At 41.1% G+C, this 25,093-nt stretch overlaps 1 protein-coding gene across 1 annotated transcript; it reads right to left on the reverse strand.

Moving 5' to 3' along the window:
* Positions 1-3,923: 3,923 nt before the first annotated feature.
* Positions 3,924-24,368, reverse strand: LOC135468016 (1,5-anhydro-D-fructose reductase-like). Its single transcript, XM_064746019.1, has 10 exons — positions 24,188-24,368; positions 20,757-20,924; positions 20,314-20,430; positions 19,567-19,650; positions 19,139-19,255; positions 18,728-18,840; positions 18,354-18,438; positions 17,948-18,031; positions 16,299-16,387; positions 3,924-4,794 (listed from the first exon to the last, which is right to left on the reverse strand). The coding sequence occupies exons 1-10, from the start codon at positions 24,263-24,265 to the stop codon at positions 4,752-4,754; spliced, it is 978 nt and encodes a 325-aa protein (XP_064602089.1). The 5' UTR covers positions 24,266-24,368; the 3' UTR covers positions 3,924-4,751.
* Between the last annotated feature and the right edge of the window lie 725 nt (positions 24,369-25,093).

Below are 25,093 nucleotides of genomic sequence, written 5' to 3' on the forward strand. Positions count from 1 at the left end.
ACGTCTGCACGAACCGCATACTCGCCTGTGGGTTAGTTTACTTAACCTCATACCAGTCATCCTCACTCATACATTTCTCGTCAGTACCAGCCGCATACTCGCCTGTGGGTTGGTTTACTTAACCTCAGACCTGTCATTATGACTTGTCCTTTTTACCTCTGTACGAGCCGCATACTCGTTTATTGGTTGGTTTACTTAAACTCTGACCTGTCATCATGACTCACACAGTTCACGTCCGTACGAATGGCATACTCACCTGTGGGTTGGTTTACTTAACCTCAGACCAGTCATCATCACCTACACATTTCTCGTCGGTACGAGCAGCATACTTGTTTGTTGGTTAGATTTTTTAATCTCAGACCAGTCATCATGACTCATAACTTTCTCGTCGGTACGAGCCGCATATTCTCCTCTGGGTTGGTTTGCTTAACCTCAGACCAGTCATCATCACTCATACATTTCAGCTCTGTACGAGCCTAATAATCTTCTGTGAGTTGGTTTACTTAATCTCAAGCCAGTCATCATCACTTACACATTTTTAGTCGGTGCGAGCCGCACACTCGTCTGTGGGTTGGTTTACTTAACCTCAGACCAGTCATTATGACTTATCCTTTTTACCTCTGTACGAGCCGCATACTGTTCTGTGGGTTGGTTTACTTCACCTCGGACCAGTCATCATGACTTACACATTTTTCGTCGGTACGAACCGCATACTGGCCTGTGGGTTGGTTTATTTAACCTCAGACGAGTCAACATCACTCACACATTTCCCGTTGGTACGAACCGAATACTTGCCTGTGGGTTGGTTTACTTAACCTCAGACCAGTCATTATCACTCATCCGTTTTACCTCTGTACGAGCCGCATACTCGTCTGTGGGTTGGTTTATTTAACCTCAGACCAGTCAACATCACTCACACATTTCTCGTCAGTACGAACCGCATACTTGTTTGTTGGTTGGTTTACTTAACCTCAGACCAGTCATCATCACTCACACATTTCTCGTCGTTTCGAGGCGCATACTTGTTTGTTGGTTGGTTTACTTAATCTCAGACCAGTCATCATGACTTACACATTTCTTGTCGGTACGAGCCGCATACTCGCCTGTGGGCTGGTTTACTTAATCTCAGACAAGTCATTATGACTCACACATTTTACCTCTACACGAGCCGCATACTCTCTCGTGGGTTGGTTTACTTAACCTCAGACCAATCATCACCTCTCATACATTTCACCTCTGTACGAGCCGCATACTCGCCAGTGGGTTGGTTTACTTAACCTCAGACCAGTCATTATCACTCACACATTTCACGTCGGTTCGAGCCGCATACTCGCCAGTGGGTTGGTTTACTTAACCTCAGACCAGTCATCATCACTCATACATTTTACGTCTGCACGATTGTAATACTCTCCTGTGGGTTGGTTTAGTTAACCTCAGACCTGTCATCACGACTCACACAGTTTACATCTGTACGATGGGCATACTCGTTTGTTGGTTGGTTTACTTAACCTCAGACCAGTCATCATCACTTACACATTTCTCGTTGGTACGTGCCACATACTCGTTTGTTGGTTAGTTTACTTAATCTCAGACCAGTCATCATGACTCACACATTTCTCGTCGGTACGAGCTGCATACCCTGCAGTGAGTTGGTTTACTTAATCTTAGACCAGTCATTATTACTCACACATTTTACGTCTGTACGAGCCTGATACTCTTTTGTGGGTTGGTTTACTTAACCTCAGACCAGTCATTATCACTTATCCTTTTTACCTCTGTATGAGCCGCATACTCGCCTGTGGGTTGGTTTACTTAACCTCAGACCAGTCATTATGACTCACATATTTTACGTCTGTACCAGCCGTATACTCTCCTGTGGGTTGGTTTACTCTACCTCAGACCAGTCATTATCACTTACACATTTTATGTTGGTACGAGCCGCATATTCGCCCGTGAGTTGGTTTGCTGAATCTAAGACAAGTCATTATGACTCACACATTTTACCTCTGCACGAGCCGCATACTCTCTCGTGGGTTGGTTTACTTAACCTTAGACCAGTCATTATTACTCACACATTTCACGTCGGTTCGAGCCGCATACTCGCCTGTGGGTTGGTTTATTTAACCTCAGACCAATCATCATCACTCATACATTTCAACTCTGTACGAGCCGCATACTCGCCAGTGGGTTGGTTTACTTAACCTCAGACCAGTCATTATCACTCACACATTTCACGTCGGTTCGAGCCGCATACTCGCCTGTGGGTTGGTTAACTTAACCTCAGACCAGTCATCATCACTCATACATTTCACCTCTGTACGAGCCTGATACTCTCCTGTGGGTTGGTTTGCTTAACCTCAGACCTGTCATCACGATTCACACAGTTTACGTCTGTACGAGGGGCATACTCTCCTGTAGGTTGGTGTACTTAACCTCAGACCAGTCATCATCACTTATACATTTCTCCTTGGTACGTGCCACATACTCGTTTGTTGGTTGGTTTATTTAATCTCAGACCAGTCATCATGACTCACACATTTCTCGTCGGTACGAGCTGCATTCTCTCCTGTGAGTTTGTTTAGTTAACCTCAGACCTGTCATAACGATTCACACAGTTTACGTCTGTACGATGGGCATACTCTCCTGTGGGTTTGTTTACTTAACCTCAGACCAGTCATCATCACTTACACCTTTCTCGTTGGTACGTGCCACATACTCGTTTGTTGGTTGGTTTACTTAATCTCAGACCAGTTTTAATGACTCACACATTTTACGTCTGTTCGAGCCGCATACTCTTTTGTGGGTTGGTTTACTTAACCTCAGACCAGTCATTATTACTCACACATTTCACGTCGGCACGAGCCTGATACTCTTTTGTGGGTTGGTTTACTTAACCTCAGACCTGTCATCACGATTCACACAGTTTACGTCTGTACGAGGGGCATATTCTCCTGTAGGTTGGTTTACTTAACCTCAGACCAGTCATCATCACTTATACATTTCACGTTGGTACGAGCCGCATACTCGTCTGTGGGTTGGTTTACTTAACCTCAGACCAGTCATCATCACTCACACATTTCACCTCTGTACGAGCCTAATACTCTCCTGTGAGTTGGTTTGCTGACTCTCAGACCAGTCATCATCACTCACACACTTCACGTCTGCACGAGCCGCATACTCGCCTGTGGGTTGGTTTACTTATCCTCAGACCAGTCATTATCACTCATTCGTTTTACCTCTGTACGAGCCGCATACTCGTCTGTTGGTTGGTTTACTTATCCTCAGACCAGTCATTATCACTCATCCGTTTTACCTCTGTACGAGCCGCATACTCGTCTGTTGGTTGGTTTACTTATCCTCAGACCAGTCATTATCACTCATCCGTTTTACCTCTGTACGAGCCGCATACTCGTCTGTTGGTTGGTTTACTTATCCTCAGACCAGTCATTATCAATCATCCGTTTTACCTCTGTACGAGCCGCATACTCGTCTGTTGGTTGGTTTACTTAACCTCAGACCAGTCATTATCACTCACACATTTCACGTCGGTTCGAGCCGCATACTCTCCTGTGGGTTGGTTTACTTAACCTCAGACCAGTCTTTATGACTTACACATTTCACGTCGGTACTCGCCCAGGAAAAACAATCCCACTATCCAGGAGCCTGGAAAGCAACCCCACTATCCAGGCACCTGGAATGCAACCCCACTATCTAGGTGTCTGGAAAACAATCCCATTATCTAGGCGCCTGGAAAGCAATCCCACTATTCAAATGTTCCTGTGACTGTTGCAAAGTTTTCGCCAATGTCGTGTACCTGTATATCTGTTTGTCACATATGGGGGGAAGTTCGTCAGTAACTTGCCAAAAGTCGGTGGTTTACAAACAAGATTACGCTTTACTCAATCCATAAAAGTGATCACCGTAGTATATAAGTGGAAAATTCCTTAGTATGGTTTTAAACAACGATTATCAGAAAAATAAATTCAGGCGTCCCCTCTGGTGCACACAACATTTATTTCACATTCCCCTTTGCTAATGTTTAGTTGTCCAACTTTAGTTAGTTGGCTTAGGAGGTCATTAGAAACATGAAAGTAGTGATAAACATGATAAAAATAGGGTTCGCACCAACTGCTTCGTGCTGACATGATTCATTTCATTTTCTGACATGATTCATTTCATTTTCTGACATGATACATTCGATTTTCTGAATTATAGGATTAGATGCTTAACAGAGTACTGCCCCTTTATCGCTACTGGTAAATCAAAAGCCACCCAAATATGTTACTGATCATATCTTCGATATGTTCTTAACACCAAACTTTGTATAAGTTGACCATAACTGACGGCAGTGAATATTATAGGAGTTCACTCTAAAGAGACAGCGTTTAACAACAGCAGTTTTGTGGCAGCATGCGGTTTATAACGAAGATTTAACTTTGAGACGCCAAAGTGAAGTTATGGCTAGTTCTAATATGACCTATACAAGCATTTGAGTTAATAATATTGTTACCCATTTTAACCGTTTCATATTTAAATTCATAACCAACTGGAGTCACAACCAATCACCGCGTTGTTCTATTTCTCAAGACACCGCTATTTCAACTACTTGAATATTCACTGGTGCGTACAGATGGCATGTCTGACCACATATAGCAAAAGCATCAACGAAGTTTGGAAAAGTTTCAAGCACTCAAATAAGCCGGCCTCTTGTCCAACTGTTAAATCCTTGTCGCACTTCCGCCAAATGAGGTCTAAAATGGCACGACGAATGGGTTTTCTGGATGGGTATTGGCCCTGTACGATGAAGACAAAATGTGAAGACAAAAGATAAGAACCGAAGACCATGGAGTTCAACAGCATTAAGTAAAAAAGTAATCGTACGAAGCTTTTAAACTTCAAAACAAAATGCGTCCTCACATATTTTGCACACTGGATAAATCTGTAAAACCAAGGTTTACTAGAATCTGCATGTCCAACGCTTTTAGGCCTACCTAAGAAATTTGTGTAAGCTATGTGAAAGAAAGAACAGTAAAATCATGTTCGAGATTATTTTATCTTTGACTTGTCACTGAAAAAGCAGGACAATCACTGTCATCAGTATATACACGGGGACAATTTTTTTATCTGTTTACAAAAAATTTACATAATGCTCCCGTCCCTCAATTTATTTTTATAAAGGACACTTGTAAAGATTGACAAATCCTGCAGGCTCCCAGGAGCTCAGAGCATTTATGTCGACACAGGCTCCAAATTCGACCGCTAGTAACACAACCATAAATGTTATGTACCTTGTTAAAACTACCAACAACGGGTATTGGTAGACCAGGTGACTTAAGTCCTTGTTGTATCATGACACCGAAATAGGATTACGGAACTAACAGTGGTCGAGCACAACCCTTATTCTGTTGAATTATTGACTAATGCAATTGTATTACCATGAAAGTATATTGACTGTATCAGTTCAAACAATACCACATGGTACACTGAGCAGTATTCCGCGCCTCATTTAAATATGCACGATCACCATATGAGAACCATACTTTGCTGAAAACTGTGCACCGGTACCCTACATAATTGTTGTGCCTATATCTACATTTCCTCTGTGCCTTGGCCTTCATATAAGCTTTTGAGTCTTATACAGGCAGCAGGTTATGTTAATCCAGTGCAAACGCCTAACCTACATGTGCCTCGTTATATTTTGTCCGTATTTTACAACTTTGCCTTTCTCCTCCTTTATCTTTCCTCACATTTCCCAATTTTTCTGTGTGCCTAAGAAATCTTACGGCATGGAAGTGTGTTCAAATAAACCTCCGGCCCGACACTTCTTCATAAAAATATGCTCACAGTTTGAAAATAGGTAATGAACGCCTCAATCGGATTATTCTGTTTGCGAACGAACCGCGCATGTAATGGAAAGTTAAGATCTCCTGTTCTCCATTCCAATGCTATTAGTGTCCTACACGATATTTCTTTTGACCGTAAATATCATACGGCCTTTGCAATTGTGTTGCTTATCCAGTATTTGGTTCCTGAAGCTCATATACTCTATATTTTGCCCTCACTGATCATAATGTGTGGAGATAACGAACGTAACGCAGGTCCAGTTTGCTTTCACTGATCATAATGTGTGGAGATATCGAACGTAACGCAGGTCCAGTTTTTCTCTCACTGATCATAATGTGTGGAGATATCGACCGTTGCGCAGGTCCAGTTTGCTCTTACTGATCATAATGTGTAGAGATATCGAACGTAACGCAGGTCCAGTTTGCTCTAGCTGATCATAATGTGTGGAGATATCGAACGTAACGCAGGTCCAGTTTCAGTCTCTGAACAAGACGGACTGCGTATTTTTTACTTGAACATTCGTAGCATTAGAAACAAACTATCATATGTACAAAACATATCAGGGGATTTTGACCTTGAGTCCATTCGAAGTTACTGCAACCCAAATTTTATTGAAAGTGCATTGGACTTAAATCCAAGCTTAGTAATCGTTGGTGACCTTAAAGATAATTTACCTGATACTAAATCATGGTATACACAGAATATAATGAGGCAATATAATGTCTTTGATATCATCGTCGATCCTACAAGAGTAATCTACATCTGGTCGGCACTTCTTGGCCCTGTAGTACTGTTTGACTCAATTACTTCACACGATTTTGGATTAATTCATGCTGATAAGGAAATAAGTGTTGTGATCACTTATGTTGAACTTAAAGTGAATACAGACATTTTTAAGGCATATTTTCGATTTGCAAAGCAGCTGACTATGCCAAATTAGCACCTTTTCAGCAGAGAAATTCAGAAAAATTCTATGACATATCAATTCTGCTACGTCAACATTTACAGATTACTTCATTGAGTTAGCAAAAAAATGTATTCCCTGTAAAGAAATTACTATTCGACCATGAGACAAATCATGATTTGACTCACAGCTAAGGAAACTGGCGAGAAAAAACAGGTAGACATAAATAGAAAGCAAATAAAACAATGAGATCTTCGGATTGAACTAAATATAAAGCCAGTAGACACGCTGTTATTAATATGGTCAAGCCTGCTAGAGAGACACTTTTTTTTCAGAATATCGAAACAAATCTTCAGACTAATCAAGTCAAAAATCCGAAGTACTACTGGAAAAGTTAAAAACAGTTTACGGGAATGTCGCAAAACAGGGACGATTTAGCGCAGTTAATTATTATCAGTGATCAAGGGCAGTTTGAGATTTGTTTTACTGAGGCTGAAAAGATAAACGCAATTACTTCTCCTCCATCACCATGGGCGATGGCTCTTGTGCTTTGCCCAGGTATAAGTCGTTCGTTGATTTGTTCTCTTCTTGCGAAGAAGAAATTCATGATGTTATTCAAATCACTGACGTAAATAAGACTGTAGGCCCTGATCATATTAGTCACAAAATGTTGAAAAGCGAAGGTGACATGGTGTGTGCACAGTTCCAATATCTGATCAGCTTGTATCTAATATTGGAAACAGTCCCAATCTCTTGGCAAACAAATGTTATTCGAGTTTATAAAAAAGGGAACAAAGATAAAACGACAAATTATCTACCCATCTCTTCTGGCACTGGAAAAATCATTGAAAGAATTATATTTAAACAAAAATACAATTATTTTATTGGCAGCAACTCATTTTATAAATGCCAGTCAGGTTTTCTATCTGACGCCTCTATCGTATATACATTAATCGAAATATTTTATTCTCTGGTTTACACTCTTCATAATGGTGATATTTCCTGTGTTTCCTTTTATGATATAGTTAAGGTATTCGAAAGTTCTGTGTGACATAAAGGCTTTCGTCATAAGCTTAAAGCTATTCAAAAGGTAGATCGCAACGTTATTATTATTGGTTATCAAGGGCTGATCTGACATCAGGTGAACTAACGCCCGAGTGCCACAAGGTTCTGTGTGGGGTCATTTTCTCTTTTTGATGTTTTTATTTATTTATTTTATTGGTGTTTTACGTCGTACTCAAAAGTATTTCACTTATACAATGGCGGCCTGCGTTATGGTGGGAGGAAACCGGGCAGAGCCCGGGGGAAACCCAGGACTATCCGCAGGTTTCTGGCAGATCTTCCTACGTACGGCCGGAGAGGTGTCTTTGATCTACATATAAACGACAGTGGTGCGAACAAGTTCGTTTACAAGTGACTCATGTCTGCAGCTCATATCTGACACTATTGTGACTATAGAACAGTCATGAATCATGGCAAAATCTCTGACATGTTAACTTTAACACTCTAAGAACTATACTTCTGCTAATTTCAAATAGAGCGTTGATTAATGCTCCCAATATATTTTAATGGTGTTTTACTAAAAACCTCCGATAAGCCTAAACATATGGGATAATATTTTCAAAAGAATTGTATATAGACCGCCCAAATTGAGTGCATCGCAAATTCGGTGCCCAGAAGAATCGGTATGATGCAAAAACTCAAATTTAAACTTGGTAGATAATGCCTGGGACAATCCGTACTTCATGTGATAGGCCCTTGATGCAAGTTTGACTCAGTAGTATGGGATGTTATATGCCTCAGTAGTATGGGATATAATATATCTCAGTAGTATGGGATGTAATATGCCTCAGTAGTATGTGATATAATATATCTCAGTAGTATGGGGTATAACATATCTCAGTAGTATGGGATGTAATATGCCTCAGTAGTATGGGATTGAATATGCCTCAGTAGTATGTGATATAATATATCTCAGTAGTATGGGATATAACATATCTCAGTAGTATGGGATGTAATATGCCTCAGTAGTATGTGATATAATATATCTCAGTAGTATGGGATATAACATATCTCAGTAGTATGGGATGTAATATGCCGCAGTAGTATGGGATATAATATATGTCAGTAGTATGGGATGTAATATGCCTCAGTAGTATGGGATATAACATATCTCAGTAGTATGGGATGTAATATGCCTCAGTAGTATGGGATATAATATATCTCAGTAGTATGGGATGTAATATGCCTCAGTAGTATGGGATGTAATATGCCTCAGTAGTATGGGATTGAATATGCCTCAGTAGTAAGGGATGTAATATGCCTCACTAGTATGGGATGAAATATGCCTCAGTAGTATGGGATGAAATATGCCTCAGTAGTATGGGATTGAATATGGCTCAGTATTAAGGGATGAAATATGCCTCAGTAGTATGGGATTGAATATGCCTCAGTAGTAAGGGATGTAATATGCCTCAGTAGTATGGGATGAAATATGCCTCAGTAGTATGGGATGAAATATGCCTCAGTAGTATGGGATTGAATATGGCTCAGTATTAAGGGATGAAATATGCCTCAGTAGTATGGGATGAAATATGCCTCAGTAGTATGGGATTGAATATGCCTCAGTAGTAAGGGATTGAGTATGCCCAGAAGTATAGGATGTAATATGACTTAGTATTACGGGATGTAATATGCCCGAGTAGTATGGGATGAAATATGCCTCAGTAGTATGGGATGAAATATGTCTCAGTAGTATGGGATGAAATATGCCTCAGTAGTATGGGATTGAATATGGCTCAGTAGTATGGGATTGAATATGGCTCAGTATTAAGGGATGAAATATGCCTCAGTAGTATGGGATGTAATATGCCTCAGTAGTATGGGATGAAATATGCCTCAGTAGTATGGGATTGAATATGGCTCAGTATTTAGGGATGTAATATGCCTCAGTAATATGGGATGTAATATGCTTCAGTAGTATGGGATGAAATATGCCTCAGTGGTATGGGATGAAATATGCCTCAGTAGTATGGGATTGAGTATGCCCAGTAGTATAGGATGTAATATGACTTAGTAGTACGGGATGTAATATGCCCCAGTAGTATGGGATGAAATATGTCTCAGTAGTATGGGATGAAATATGCCTCAGTAGTATGGAATTGAATATGGCTCAGTTGTAAGGGATGTAATATGCCTCAGTAGTGTGGGATGTATGTCATAGTAAATTTGTCATCACTGTAGCAGACAAGGCTCCTAATAATGTCATCTTTATTTGCAAGAATTATTATTATCAAATAATTGTTTATTGTTCAAGAGCTATGTGCATCTACAACGACATCCACGTATTCTGCTACTACATGTACTCTGGAGGAACTATTTAAAAAAACACAAAACCTTTCTTAAAGAAAGGCGCATAAATATACCTACCCGTCACACAGAAATACCAAAACTTTACTCGATTCCTAAAATGCATAAATCCCCATACAAGGCTCGATTTTTTGCAGGTCCAAGAAGCTGTACCACCAAACTCTTGTCAACTCTACTTACGAGAGCGTTACAAGAAGTAAAGTCATTTTGGAATAAGTGTTGTTGTGCCATAACAAAAAATTCAGGTGTCAACTGCATGTGGATTCTTAACAACTCCAAACGTCTTACAGAAGAACTCGATGCTCATATGCATATACCGTACAAAGACGTATCCACATGGGATTTCTCTACTCTCTATAGTACGATTCCTCACAAAGATCTTATTGAAAGAATATCGTCGTCAATTGTCTCGGTATTTACTAAAACAAGTCACCGTTACATTAACATCAGAAGCAATAAGGCTTTCTTTAGTTCTACTCTTTATAAAGGTTACCACTCATGGGATGTTACATTATTTATTGAATTACATTAATTTCTCATTAATAACATCTGTGTGAAATTCGGAGATACCATTAACCAACAGTGCATAAGTATTCCAATGGGTACCAATTGTGCGCCTCTATTGGCAGACCTATACCTGTTTTCATATGAATACGACTATATGCAGAAATTACTTAAAAGTAATATCTTTAAAGCTCGATCCTTTTCATTTACCAAGCGCTATATTGATGATCTACTGGCGTTAAATAATCCCCATATTGATGAAGCGGTGAAGGAAATCTATCCGCCTTCATTGGATTTAAAGGAGACAACAGATAGTCCTGATGGTACATCTTATTTGGATCTATATCTGTACAAAGACGAACAACGTCTCCTTTCCCGCCGCCTTTACGACAAAACGGATAATTTCAATTTTGATATTGTAAATTATCCTTATTTAGATAGCAATATACCAAAGGGTCCTGCATATGTCTCGCCTTGTAGCATTTGTCAGATCTTGCGTTAATTGTGATGACTTTAATCTGCGTCACAAGTTGCTAGTTCAAAAACTAGTTTCTCAAGGATACTCCATCAAACGCCTTCATTCTAAGTTTCTCAAATTTTACAATGAGTATAACACTCTCGTTGGCAGGTATGGACAGAGCGTTCAGAATCTCTGGCGATCTGCATTGTGATCAACCACATAGACGGCGCTGTTATCCCTATGTACATATCTATCACGTACATGGTATTTAACAACATGGATGGCGCTGGGTGCCCAGTGTAACTATCTGTCTTGTATGTCATGTGTAACATCATAGATGGCGCCTCTTGTAGTATGAGATCTTTACATATTAACGGGAAAGACGTAATCGTCTGTTACTTTTGAATCACAATCTGATCGGTTAGGGTGTGTAACGCTTGTCATTTTCAAACTGTATCTAATACCGCTTAACCTGGGGCTAGGGTCTGTAACGGTAGCCATGCTAATTACATCAGCATGATGCCTTTATGAACAGTTGCAATTAAAGCGCGACTGAGATACTTGTTTAATTGTTATTTGACATGGAACTCATTCACGGACTACGAATTTGAACTTTGATATGGAATTCATGCCTGAAATATTCATTGTCTGCCCGGCATCGTTGAAAACTGATGACCGCTTCTCTCTTGTGTGTTACCGGCTTTATTTCTTATTTGTATAATTTCTTACATACCTTTGTCTTTGGGAGTTAGTGTTAAACGTTGTTCTGGAAATGGATCTTGCGATTATCGACTTGGAACGCCCTTTACGGACTACGAATGGAATATGAATGTCGGACTTGACGCTTATATCAGTAGTATGGGATTGAATATGATTCAGTGGTATGGGATTGAATACGGCTTAGGGATGGGATATGCGTCAGCAGTATGGGTGTAATATGCCTCAGTAGTATGGGATGGGATGTACCTCTGTAGTATGGGATGTAATATGCCTCAGTAGTATGGGATGAAATATGCCTCAGTAGTATTGGATCTTATATGCTTTAGTAGTATAGGATGTAATATGCCTCAGTCGTATGGGATGAAATATGCCTCAGTAGTATGGTGTGAAATATGCCTCAGTAGTATGTGATTGAATATGGCTCAGTAGCATGTGATGAAATATGCCTCAGTATTATGGGATGAAATATTCCTCAGTAGTATGGCATTGAATATGGCTCAGTAGTATGGGATGCAATATGCCTTAGAGGTATGGGATCTTATATGCCTCAGTAGTATGGGATGTAATATGCCTCAGTAGTATGGGATTGAATATGGCCCAGTAGTATGGGATGGGATATGCCTCAGTGGTATGAGCTGAAATATGCCTCAGTAGTATGTGACTAAATATGGCTCAGTAGTATGGGATGAAATATGCCTCAGTAGTATGGGTCACACCTACGACTTCAAAAAGAGGAAGTTGTAGCTTCCTCGCTTGGCGTTCAGCATTAAGAGGGTAGTGCAGCTACTGGTTGACCCGTATCAGTATAATGGCACGGGCGAAGCGGCTTACTTGCCTTCGGTAAGTCGTCACAGTGAAGCAGCACTAGATAAAAGAGTGGTGGAAATCCGTCCTGCAACAAGGCGGCACATTACAGGTACATGCACCTTAAGGACTCTTTCGTCGCCATGTGACTGAAAAATTGTTAAGTACGACGTTAAATGCCATGCACTCAATCACTCACTCACTCACTCACTCACTCACTCACTCACTCACTCACTCATTAGTATGGGATGGAATATGCCTCAGTACTATGGGATGTAATATGCCTCAGTAGTATGGGATGTAATATGCCTCAGTAGTATGGGATGAAATATGCCTCAGTAGTATGGGATGTAGTATGCCTCAGTTGTATGGGATTTAATATGGCTCAGTAGTATGGGATGAAATATGCCTCAGTACTATGGGATGTAATATGCCTCAGTTGTAAGGGATGTAATATGCCTCAGTAGTATGGGATGAAATATGCCTCAGTAGTATAGGATGTAACATGCCTCAGTAGTATGGGATGTAGTATGCCTCAGTTGTATGGGATGTAATATGCCTCAGTAGTATAGGATGTAACATGCCTCAGTAGTATGGGATGGAATATGCCTCAGTAGTATGGGATGAAATATGCCTCAGTACTATGGGATGTAATATGCCTCAGTAGTATGGGATTTAACATGGCTCAGTAGTATGGGATGAAATATGCCTCAGTACTATGGGATGTAATATGCCTCAGTTGTAAGGGATGTAATATGCCTCAGTAGTATGGGATGAAATATGCCTCAGTAGTATAGGATGTAACATGCCTCAGTAGTATGGGATGGAATATGCCTCAGTAGTATGGGATGAAATATGCCTCAGTACTATGGGATGTAATATGCCTCAGTAGTATGGGATGTAACATGCCTCAGTAGTATGGGATTTAATATGGCTCAGTAGTATGGGATGGCTGCACCAAAGATGAATCAGAGGGTTTTTTAAAAAAAACTCCAGCTTGGTGCGGCACGGAATGTTACTGATCTGCCCCTGTACACCTGAAGAGATGCTCTTTACGGAGAAAAGGGGTAGAAAACATTAGCAAAAAGAGGGGAAAATATGAAATTAATATTTACGTATAAATTTGATAACGATATGGTTCCCTCGTATATCAGTGATCTTGTTACCCCATCAGTCGGTGATTTGCTAAACTATAACCGCACAAGTTATTGCAATTACTGTATAATTAAGACGTACAGCATAGAGAGTAAAATGAATTCTAGATTTCCACAAAATATCTCTCGTAATTCATTTATGCCATCGGTAATTCAACTTTGAAATAATCTAGAGACTAAAAACTAGCCAAATTCGGAGCCGTTGTTTTTGACCGGTCCGAGGAAAGTAAATATCATCCGTGCAAAGCGAAGACATATTTGCAGTCAGTGAAATGCTGATCTCTGTGGAGTCAATGTAATTGATCAGTACCACTGTAGATGCAGCACCCTGTCGAAGATCTGATGCCGCTCAGTATTTACATCATTACCCCATATACACCATCATGACACAAGAAATTCAAAACCACACTATTACAGATTATCTCCCAAAAACACTGCACGCATTTTTCATAAGGACTTCACATTATCTTGTTTTCTTCTCCCTGCTTTCCCCACCCCTACTTTTCCCATCAGTCCATACTTTCCTGTTACCTTTTCCCACCCGTCCATGCTTTCCTGTTATCTTTCCTACCCATTCTTTTCCCACCCTTCCATACTTCCCTGTTACCTTTCCTTACCCCTACTTTTCCCACCCGTCCATATTTTCCTGTTACCTTTTCTCACCCGTCCATACTTCCCTGTTACCTTTCCCTACCCCTACTTTTCCCATCCGTCTATACTTTCCTGTTACCTTTTCTCACCCGTCCATACTTCCGTGTTACCTTTCCCTACCCATACTTTTCCCACCCGTCCATACTTTCCTGTTACCTTTCCCATCCGTCCATACTTTCCTGTTACCTTTCCCTACCCATACTTTTCCCACCCGTCCATATTTTTCCGTTACCTTTCCATACCCATACTTTTCCCACCTGTCCATATTTTCTTCTTACTTTTCCCTCCCCCTACTTTCCCACCCGTCCATACTTTAGTGTTACCTTTTTCCACCCGTCCATACTTTCCTGTTTAATTTTACCTCTCCTACCCACCCCCGTTCACACTTTTCCTGTTACCTTTTCCTACCCAGGCTCACCACAGTCCACACTTTCCTGTTACCCTTTCCCACCCGTCTATACTTTCCTGTTACATTTTTCCACCAGTTCATACTTTACTGTTACCTTTTACCTTTCCTACCAACAGCCGTCCACACTCTCCTGTTACCTTTACCCATCCCTACTCACCACAGTCCACACTTTCCTGTTACCTTTTCCCGTCTTTACTCCCCACTCCCGTCCATACTTTCATGTTACCTTTTTCCACCCGTCCATACTTTCCTGTTACCTTTTTCCACCCGTTAATACGTCCCTGTTACCTTTTCCCACCCCTACTCACCCCCGTCCATACTTTGCTGTTACCTTTTCCCACCCGTCCATACTTTCCTGTTACCTTTTTCCACCCGTTAATACGTTCCTGTTACCTTTTCCCACCCCTACTCACCCCCATGTATATTTTCCTGTTACCTTTTTCCACCCGTCCATACTTTCCTGTTACCTTTTTCAACCCGTTAATACGTTCCTGTTACCTTTTCCCACCCCTACTCACCCCCATGTATATTTTCCTGTTACCTTTATCCACCCGTCCATACTTTCCTGTTACCTTTTTCCACCCGTTAATACGTTCCTGTTACCTTTCCCACACCTACTCACCCCCATGTATATTTTCCTGTTACCTTTTTCCACCCGTTAATACGTTCCCGTTACCTTTTCCCACCCCTACTCTCCCCCGTCCATACTTTCATGTTACCTTTTCCCACTCGTCCATACTTTCCTGTTACCTTTTTCCACCCGTTAATACGTTCCTGTTACCTTTTCCCACACCTACTCACCCCCGTGTATACTTTCCTGTTACCTTTTCCCACCCGTCCATACTTTCCTGTTACCTTTTTCCACCCGTTAATACGTTCCTGTTACCTTTTCCCACCCCTACTCTCCCCCGTCCATACTTTCATGTTACCTTTTCTCACCCGTCCATACTTTCCTGTTACCTTTTCCCAACCGTTCATACTTTCATGTTACCTTTTCCCACCCCTACTCACCCCCGTCTATACTTTCCTGTTACCTTTTTCCACCCGTTAATACGTTCCTGTTACCTTTTCCCGCCCCTACTCACCCCCGTCCATACTTACCTGTTACCTTTTCCCACTCGTCCATACTTTCCTGTTACCTTTCTTCACCCGTCCATACGTTCCTGTTACCTTTTCCCACCCCTACTCACCCCAGTCTATACTTTACTGTTACCTTTTTCCACTTGTGCATACTTTGCTGTTACCTTATCTCCCCTTGTTTTCTTTCTGCTAAATTATAATATTACAGATATGTCTTCAGCCAAGTTTGGAATAAAATATTTGTAACTAGAACTTGTCACCCAACGATTTTGATCAAGAGTAAAGAAAGATAAGTGGCAATACAATTATGGCTGATTCCATTCGAAAATACAAATTACTGTGCAACTGTACAATTGTACAACATGTACAACTCATATGCGTTATTCTTGTACTACTTACCCATACGAAGATCCATCAAACAATCTTTTCCCGTTCTTTAACCCTGCGATAGCTGTCTGGTCAGTCTCACTTAGCTCAAAATCAAATACCTGAAAATAAACACGCAAAATTTTGCATCTTGAAAAAAAGGTAAGTAAATGAAAGATTGTTATTACAAAATGTAGTGGATGATGAATACATTTCATGTCTGTTTATCGCCCTAATACAGAATTTTTCACTTATGCGATCATGGTTAGTTTTATATGGATGCCCGGCGATGGAAACCATCGACAGAAGAGCAAGTTACAGACCAACTTTTCCACATACAGATGTGGCGTACAGATACACAAATTGGTATTCGGCGAATAAACAAACAGCGACACGAAGGTTGCCGACCACTTATTGTCACCGGGGCTCATGAACAAAACAGTAAGAGCGGGTGAATGCACAAATTCCTTGTCCACCGCCGAGTTTGAACTCGCAAGCACAGTAGATTTGTTGTGGTATAAAGTAGAAAAGTTTCAATGGATGGATTGTCATGGACTATACTCCGAGATTGCTCTCACGTCAGGTTTGCAAAATTTGTGTGCAGCCAAGGACGACCTCAAACCAACCATAGAGCACCGCGAACCATTTAACCATTTGATGTAGTTGACGTGGCAGTTTGACACGTCGTTTAAGACAAAGTTACGACGGCCTCTGCGACCTAAATTTATGAAGACAATTATGTTTTCATATTTTCGTCAGTTGATTTATCGCAAGTACAACGTCGATGACTTATTTCCAAGGCCTCTTGTTCTCGAAATTGCTTGGTGATTCCACCCGCTGTACTGACAGCCTCGACATTTTTGACAAAGGCAAGTAGGTAACTGTAGGCCTGTCGGATTTTCAAATTGAGCGCCCTCTGACGTTCGTTTGGGCTAGATCAGAGATCTGTTTCATCCTTTACAGCCTAGTTTTCAGAAATACAGAAATTCCATTCACTAGCCTGGAACTCGGTCCTTTCGCTCATGCTGCCTTCAACATGTCTAAGCTATACGCTACAAAAACATGTTTTGTGTAATCCTTCAGTTATTCTTACTACACCTAGTTATTCGTGAATAATAAAGTCCATAACGTTACAATTAAGACAAATGTGCCTTGCGCATCAACAGCAAGCCAAACTTCGTTAACCCCCGTTTTCAATTTGAGTCCGCCGGACGCGGCATTGTACGGAAATATATACACAGATATAGAAATATTGTCGAATGATTTGATTGAACAAGTGACATATGCATCATCGAATGGATAACTGACAAATTGTTCAGGCGTCTTAACTTTAATTTGCGTGTTAATAATGAACAGAAAGGAACTGTAATCAACTATTGTGCACAAAGGAGATTTCTGAGAAGAGCAGCCGTCCACCACGGCAACGGAGTCACATGGTTTAAAACTGGCGGTTGGCGAAGTTCTGATGCTGTCCGAGTGAGTGCATCTGTTACATATGTGCTATGTGCGATGTTATGGTCCTTATTATCCCCACATAAGGGAGATGATACGAGTTCAGAATTACTTGGCCAAACCTAACGTCAGGGTAATCTAAGACTACACGGATACAACAGAGACATCAAGTCTGCACTTCAAGTAAAAGGTATAATCTTGAGATAAAAGTGTTTCCAAACAGTGGCCACCTGGGCGTTCTGTTGTATCCTCGTCGGGTTTGTACTCTTGGGGATCACCACCATACCACGCTGGATTAAGTTCCTCAATAAGATCTGCAGTAAAGAGACGAAGAAAGGCTTCACACGTTATTCACACAATCACCATTGGCAAAGATTTATACACGCACACCTGTTTGTTTTACACTAGACGATGTGGTACATACACATCACCAAGGTTTCAGATGAACCTATATATGAAATAAACTGCTACAGATCTTTATTGTCTCCCTTTATATGATTCAAAGTCAAGTGGGATGGGCACCAGTTAATGGCCATAAACTACAGATAAGCCATACTTTATCATTTGAAAATCCTCGTAAGATCCAATATAACCATCATTATCAATGTCAGCATTGTAGTGTGAATCATAACTTACTTGTGCTGGAGTTTTCTTGTATTTTTTGGCCAGGTCTGCGATGACAGGGTGCTCCAGCAAAGGAGTGCCTTCATCTGGTTTTCGGCTAGAATAAAACACAACATTCCATCTGTCAGAAATATCTTGCATTTTAAAAGATCTGTGACGAACATTGCATTTGGACTTCATAAACACTGAACCCAGTATAATGAAAACATTTTTGTATCTGTACTTTACTAGCACCGTCAGATATGAGAATGCCTCATTACTTTTGTTCACTTCCTTTCTATTGGGAATATATGAACGGCTACACCCTTTGGCCCGATGTGCTTTGGGTCAAGGACATAGTTAGCCGTAAGGTCATAAATGAACTGTAAACACAGGGTTGCCCTTACATTGCCTTGGGTCGTCCGGGCGAAGCAAATGGCGCATAGGCCGTCAAAAGCATGTCCTTCTCCTTCAGGAAGGACGACAACTCTTCCTGCGGAAAGTAAGCGTGGCACTCCACCTGCGCAAGGCAAAACATCGGTTGTATATATGTAAGTCTTAACAAATATGTTATATGTTATAGAAATAGCTGCCATTTAAACGACCGATCTGACGATAATGAAAACATAAAGTACGAGATTGGCGTAAGGAAGAAACTCTTTCCATCTCTTCTTTTTCACTGGATCTTTTATTTCAGCACGATTGTCACTGGCTAACCTCTTTTCTGATTGACTCTCCTGATTTGTCATTTGTTTGCCTGAGTTTTCATTTACTCACCTTTTTTTCTCATTGGCTCACCTGTTTTCTGAATGGCTCACCTGGTTTGTAACAGGCTTAATACGGCAGTTCTTCAGAATCCTGGTTATTTGCTCAGAGTTGAAGTTGGACACCCCGATCGACCTGACGAGCCCCTCGTCAACCAGCTTCTCCATAGCCTGTTTTATGAGACAATGATTGCCATGCTTGTATTCGCATTTTAACCCGATATAAGGGCGTAAGTACTGAGTACATGGTGATGATCTAGTTTATACAGACGAATGGTTCAGTATGCCGCCTTTCCTGAACAGAAGTTCTCCTTCACTTAATGTCTTGTTTCATAGAACCATGCGTAGCAATAGATGTTGTTAATTGGGTAACAAGACTACACAAGACGTTTCTCCAAAGTGATGCATTAAAGCGAACTGAAAAGTGATATAAAGAGAGAGAGAATCTTTTACAAAATAAATGAGTGAAACGGCTATTTTACCTTCCAGCAGGCGACGAGGTCATGCGCCTCAAACTGTACTTTTCCATCTGGCCCAATCGCCCATGGTTTGTCCAGGCCCATGTACTGTAACAATTCCAGGCAGATATACAAAAACATGGGAATAAATAGAATTACTTATTAAGTAACACTTTGCTACATTATAGGATCGGTTATATGTAGTTCTTCAGTTGCGGTTTTAGGTCAAGATGTAGTAGGAGATGTACAAACCGTACGCCATGTAACTGTGAAAAACGTACTGACCAGCAGCGTATAAGTAAACAATGCTTGCGCATGGCGTCAAACAACAATCAGATCAAAGTGTGAAGGTTTTAAAAATAGCACTAGCTGATACACAGAGAGCGAGGTTAAAATTCAAAATGGCCAGCAAGAGAGCTGATAGTGGATCTTATAACGCGTTTAAGACAGGCCTAAAAAATTGTTTTAAATCCTTTAATCAATCATATATGTATTTGCATTTCGCTTGAAATTCTACATGGCCGGTCGTCTCCTTGAAGCCGTGTACTGAGGGGTCGATGTAAAATGTTTACCAGTACAGCACTGATATTTCGTGTCAGTTGTGCCCGCAAAGTAGATAGTATGCCAGGTTAATGACGAAAGCACTATTGAGGTGATATCAAAACATTTTAGCAACTCTCTTTCTATTCCACTTTTCATTGAACTTAATTCACTTCTCCGCGCCAGTGAACAACATCTTGGCATACAAATAAGCCCTATTCGTCGTGTTACCTTCATTCCTAATGGTGTATGGATGAGGAAAAGATCAATAACATCGAGTTTCAGTTTCTTTAAGCTGTTCTGACAGGCAGGTTTGACAGTGTCAGCTCCCATAAAAGGCATGGCAAGCTAAGAAGGAAGCAGAACAAAAAAAAACTGTCACTGTAGCTCGAGCAAATATCCCATTTAATGAGAAAGTTTTTCCATTGGCATTTCCACACATTCGTTTTTATTTGAGTTGTAAAAGACTTGTCTTACAGCGTTGGGAATATACTCATTCCCAGTTTTACAACCAAAACAGAGTGTATGTGAAAAGGTACAGCTCAGGGAAACCATTCAGATCGTTTTCCGACACAAATTAATGCTCCTTTTTAGAATTTTTGTGATCAGAGGCTTTACATCGGAGAATATGTCGAGCAATAAACGTAAGCGTAGGGCATGTCTGCCTTTCTCACCTTGGTAGTGATGAACAGCTCATCACGTGGTGTCTTCGTGGCCTGTAGGAACTCCTGAATAGCATCCCCGATTTCAGCCTCGTTTCCATACGCCTGTGCAGTATCGATATGACGATATCCACATTCCAGGGCGACTTTGGTGGCTTGTTTCACTTCACCAGGTGAAGACTATGTGACAAGTAAAACAGAAGGTTAGCACTAGATGAACACACAGGACTAGTTGTTCTTAGTTTAGTTTATTTACCCATTCTCACACAGACAACAACGTCCACTTATAGAAATGATATCAAATTAAATAATAGCAAAGTGCTATAGTCCGCATAGCGCATGCATCGCTCTTTACATTCGCTTTGTGTTACTGTCACCACAACTCTATATTGTACAGAGTTTTTGAACAACACCAAGGTCACTGGGGTTGCGCTGATCAAGCAAGCAGTGATGTCAGTTTTTGTACTTGTCTGTTGATACTTGATGCACACGCATTCTCTTTGCAAGCCCACCTGCCGTGCACGGCCTCCAAAGGTCAAACTTGTGTAGTGGTGGCAGTGATGTATGGAGAGGCACACTTGCTGAAGTACACGTAGTGACGTCAGAAAACATGTAGTGACGTCAGAAAACATATAGAAACATGATGATAGCATAAATCAATAATAACCAAGTTCTCGCAAGGAGATACATGCATGTTTGGATGGCTCAGCTAACATCCAGCAAGGAGGGAAGTATGTGGTCAGATTCAGCTAACTCAGCTAACATCCAGCAAGGAGGGATGTATGTGGTCGGATTCAGCTAACTCAGCTAACATCCAGCAAGGAGGGATGTATGTGGTCGGATTCAGCTAACTCAGCTAACATCCAGCAAGGAGGGAAGTATGTGGTCAGATTCAGCTAACTCAGCTAACATCCAGCAAGGAGGGAAGTATGTGGTCGGATTCAGCTAACTCAGCTAACATCCAGCAAGGAGGGAAGTATGTGGTCGGATTCAGCTAACTCAGCTAACATCCAGCAAGGAGGGAAGTATGTGGTCAGATTCAGCTAACTCAGCTAACATCCAGCAAGGAGGGAAGTATGTGGTCAGATTCAGCTAAATCAGCTAACATCCAGCAAGGAGGGAAGTATGTGGTCGGATTCAGCTAACAGCTAACATCCAGCAAGGAGGGAAGTATGTGGTCGGATTCAGCTAACTCAGCTAAAATCCAGCAGGGAGGGAAGTATGTGGTCGGATTCACTTTGCAAAGGATTTTATTGAACAAAAAAAAAATGTACATCTATGGTAAATTTTTATATATGGCTTATGTCCATGAACGTCTGTATTAAATCATTTGGAACACGACTGGTACTGCATGTAAAGGAAGAGTCGCTTTAGATTGGCATCGTGTGTGCTTCAAATCACAGACTTTGACACAGAGGATTCATATGTCACCTGCAACGGAATTCGTGTAACTTGCCCCTATGGTTTGTGTGTGGTTTGTCAGGAGACGGGACATAAGTTCTTAATGTGTTAATACGGTGGTGGTTGTCTAGGTAATACGTTGTGTCTGTGTTTATACACTGTAAACGTGGCTAGGCTGGTTTGTTGATCTTTATAACATATCCATACAAAACTCTACACAACAGACGCGGGTCATAGCTGCATAGATATCAAGGCTCGACATCAGAGATTTATTCTTCTCCGCATAACGTGTCAAGATGTATTTTGCGTCTTATGAAGATACCACAAAAGAATTCCAGCATTTCTGTTCACACCTGAGTAATGAGCAGAGATTGCACCAGCCATGCCGTCTATATTCCCAGCAACTAGGCTGCTATCGCCTAGTGTAGTCTGTACCTTAACATAGGCTCTTAACCTGGTTTGCAACCAGATGATGAGTTTACTGTCATACGATGTTAAAGTAATTTGTTAACATAATATGCAATTTGTGCACACAATAAAAAGATAATGTTTTGCTCTCTATCTCATTAATACATCAGACCTAACATTCAGGTCATGAGGACCAACAGGAATAACAACGGAGGAAGACATCTGCAGCAAAGTAATGTAAAGGGGTAGCTGTAGAACCACCCGCATTCTGACGTTACGCTTGAAGAAGTTTTTATAGTCGAGTCGTTATTTGAGCACTGTCCCGATAGCTAAACAGAATGGTGAAAAAGTACAAAAGCATCTTTCAAATGAGAAAAGATGTTTTTAATAATATATGTGGATGTGCATAAAGTGTAACGCTTTTAGCTGGGTAGACCTATGTGACAATGAGCGAAAGGTATCCAGCAAATATGATGCCCACAGTTCAGTAGACCTCTTTGATAATGAGTGAAAGGCATCCAGCAAGTATGATGCCTTTAGCTCTGTATGTATACCAAGTATGATGCCTTCCGCTCTGTATGTAGGATGGATGTGTACTAAGTACAAATGTTGATGTATGATGCCTTAAGCTGTGTATGTAGTATGAACGTATACCAAGTGTGAGGCCTTCCCTTCTGTATGTAGGATGGATGTGTACTAAGTACAAATGTTGATGTATGATGCCTTAAGCTGTGTATGTAGGATGAACGTATACCAAGTGTGAGGCCTTCAGCTATGTGTGTATGATGAACGTGTACCAGCATGATGCCTTCAGCTATGTGTGTAGAATGAATGTGTACCAACTACAAATGTACATGTATGATGCCTTCCTCTCAGTATGTAGGATGAACGTGTACTAAGTATGATGCCTTCAGCTATGTGTGTATGATGAACGTGTACCAGCATGATGCCTTCAGCTATGTGTGTAGGATGAATGTGTACCAAGTATGATGCCTTCAGCTATGTGTGCAGGATAAACGTGTATCAAGTGTGATGCCTTCAGCTATGTGTGCAGGATAAACGTGTATCAAGTGGGATAGGATAAACGTGCACCAGCATAATGCCTTCAGCTGTGTATTTAAAATGTACGTAATCTTATTTGATGGGGTTAAATCTGATATAATTGTGTTATCCTAATTCAGTTATTCATTCTGGCTTCCTCTCCGACCGTACGTTGGAAGTTATGCCATCCACCTGAGGATGTTACCTGGCATCGCCCTAGTCCCAAAACTTACCTTTCATGGCCCTAGTCCCATAACTTACCGGTCGTGGCCCTCGTGCCATAACTTACCTACCACGGCCCTCGTCCCATAACTTACCTGGCATGGTCCTATTTCAATAATTTACCTGACATGGCCCTATTTCCAGAGCTTACCTGGCATGACATTAGTCCAATAACTTATCTGGCATGACACTAGTCCAATAGCTTACCTGACATGGCCCTAGACCCAGAACTTAACCGGCATGGCCCTAGACGCATAACTTACCTGGCATGGCCCTGGTCCTAGAGCTTACCATGGCCCTAGTCCCACGGCTGACCTAGCATGGCCCTAGTCCCAGAGCTTACCTGGCATGGCCCTGGTTCCATAGCTTACCTGCCATGTCCCTAACCCCAGCAACGGGACAGTACGCTTGTTGTTCATCATCAACACATGTTTGCCAATTGAAGCCATGATAGTCACTGTAACGTGCTGCGTGTTAGCCTGAATATTAACTCTCCGGCGGCGTGCAGATTTCCTGTGTGTGAGGCAAGTGGTGAGGTCGTAGATTTATACTATAGAGGTGACGCCGAAAGAAAAAGACAGGCTTTATATATAGGTATGAAAGAAGGAGAGCTGTGAGTGATGTGACTTTATTTGAACATACATTCTGGCCTAGTCTCTGCGGCGCGTTGAAATTGTAGGTCAACCGGCCTACTTGTTTGCATTGATTTGCTGAGCGTATCGTACAATGTTAATGTCTGGAAAATGCGGCAGAGGTTGTACCTGAGCTAGTACTTACACTGTCTCATGTAGAAGTTTGCCCTACGGAATTTGCTGTGTCATCAGTGTATGTCAATAAAGGAATAAGAGGGGAATACCGATAGGTCTTCCTCTCGTAGACTGTACGACAAGATTCTAGATTGAAGTTTTTTTTATTTACCAACATCATTCATACATTTATAACATTATACCCTTAGGTAGAACGACGGGAGTAAAATCTCAGAGGGCTTGCTCTATCCGTTTTAGAATCACATAATGAAAATAAATGGCAAAGGTGAACATAAGTACTTGACATCATAAGACTTCTGAAAACGTATTTAAATTAGTACATAAGGAATGGAAACATATCAGTTAATCAGATCCAATATGTGAGTCTGAAATCGTGCCTTAATTAAAGACAGAGATTCAATGTTCCTAAAGACTAAGGGTTAACTATTCCCGATTTCAGGTTCTTTAACCTGCAATAAAAATCGAGGAAAGTCAGAGAAGTACAAAGATGTGTGTAGACTGAGCGTGGGC

This window comes from Liolophura sinensis, chromosome 6 (genome assembly GCF_032854445.1).
Source record: "Liolophura sinensis isolate JHLJ2023 chromosome 6, CUHK_Ljap_v2, whole genome shotgun sequence".
In the NCBI taxonomy this organism is placed as follows: domain Eukaryota; kingdom Metazoa; phylum Mollusca; class Polyplacophora; order Chitonida; family Chitonidae; genus Liolophura; species Liolophura sinensis.

Coding starts and splice junctions, on each gene's coding strand:
- LOC135468016 (XM_064746019.1), bottom strand. CDS start 24,265: ATGGCTTCAATTGGCAAACATGTGTTGATGATGAACAACAAGCGTACT. Junction 20,431..20,756: donor AGCTGTTCATCACTACCAAG/GTGAGAAAGGCA, acceptor CTTCCTTCTTAG/CTTGCCATGCCTTTTATGGG. Junction 4,795..16,298: donor TTTGATGGATCTTCGTATGG/GTAAGTAGTACA, acceptor TTCATCGTACAG/GGCCAATACCCATCCAGAAA.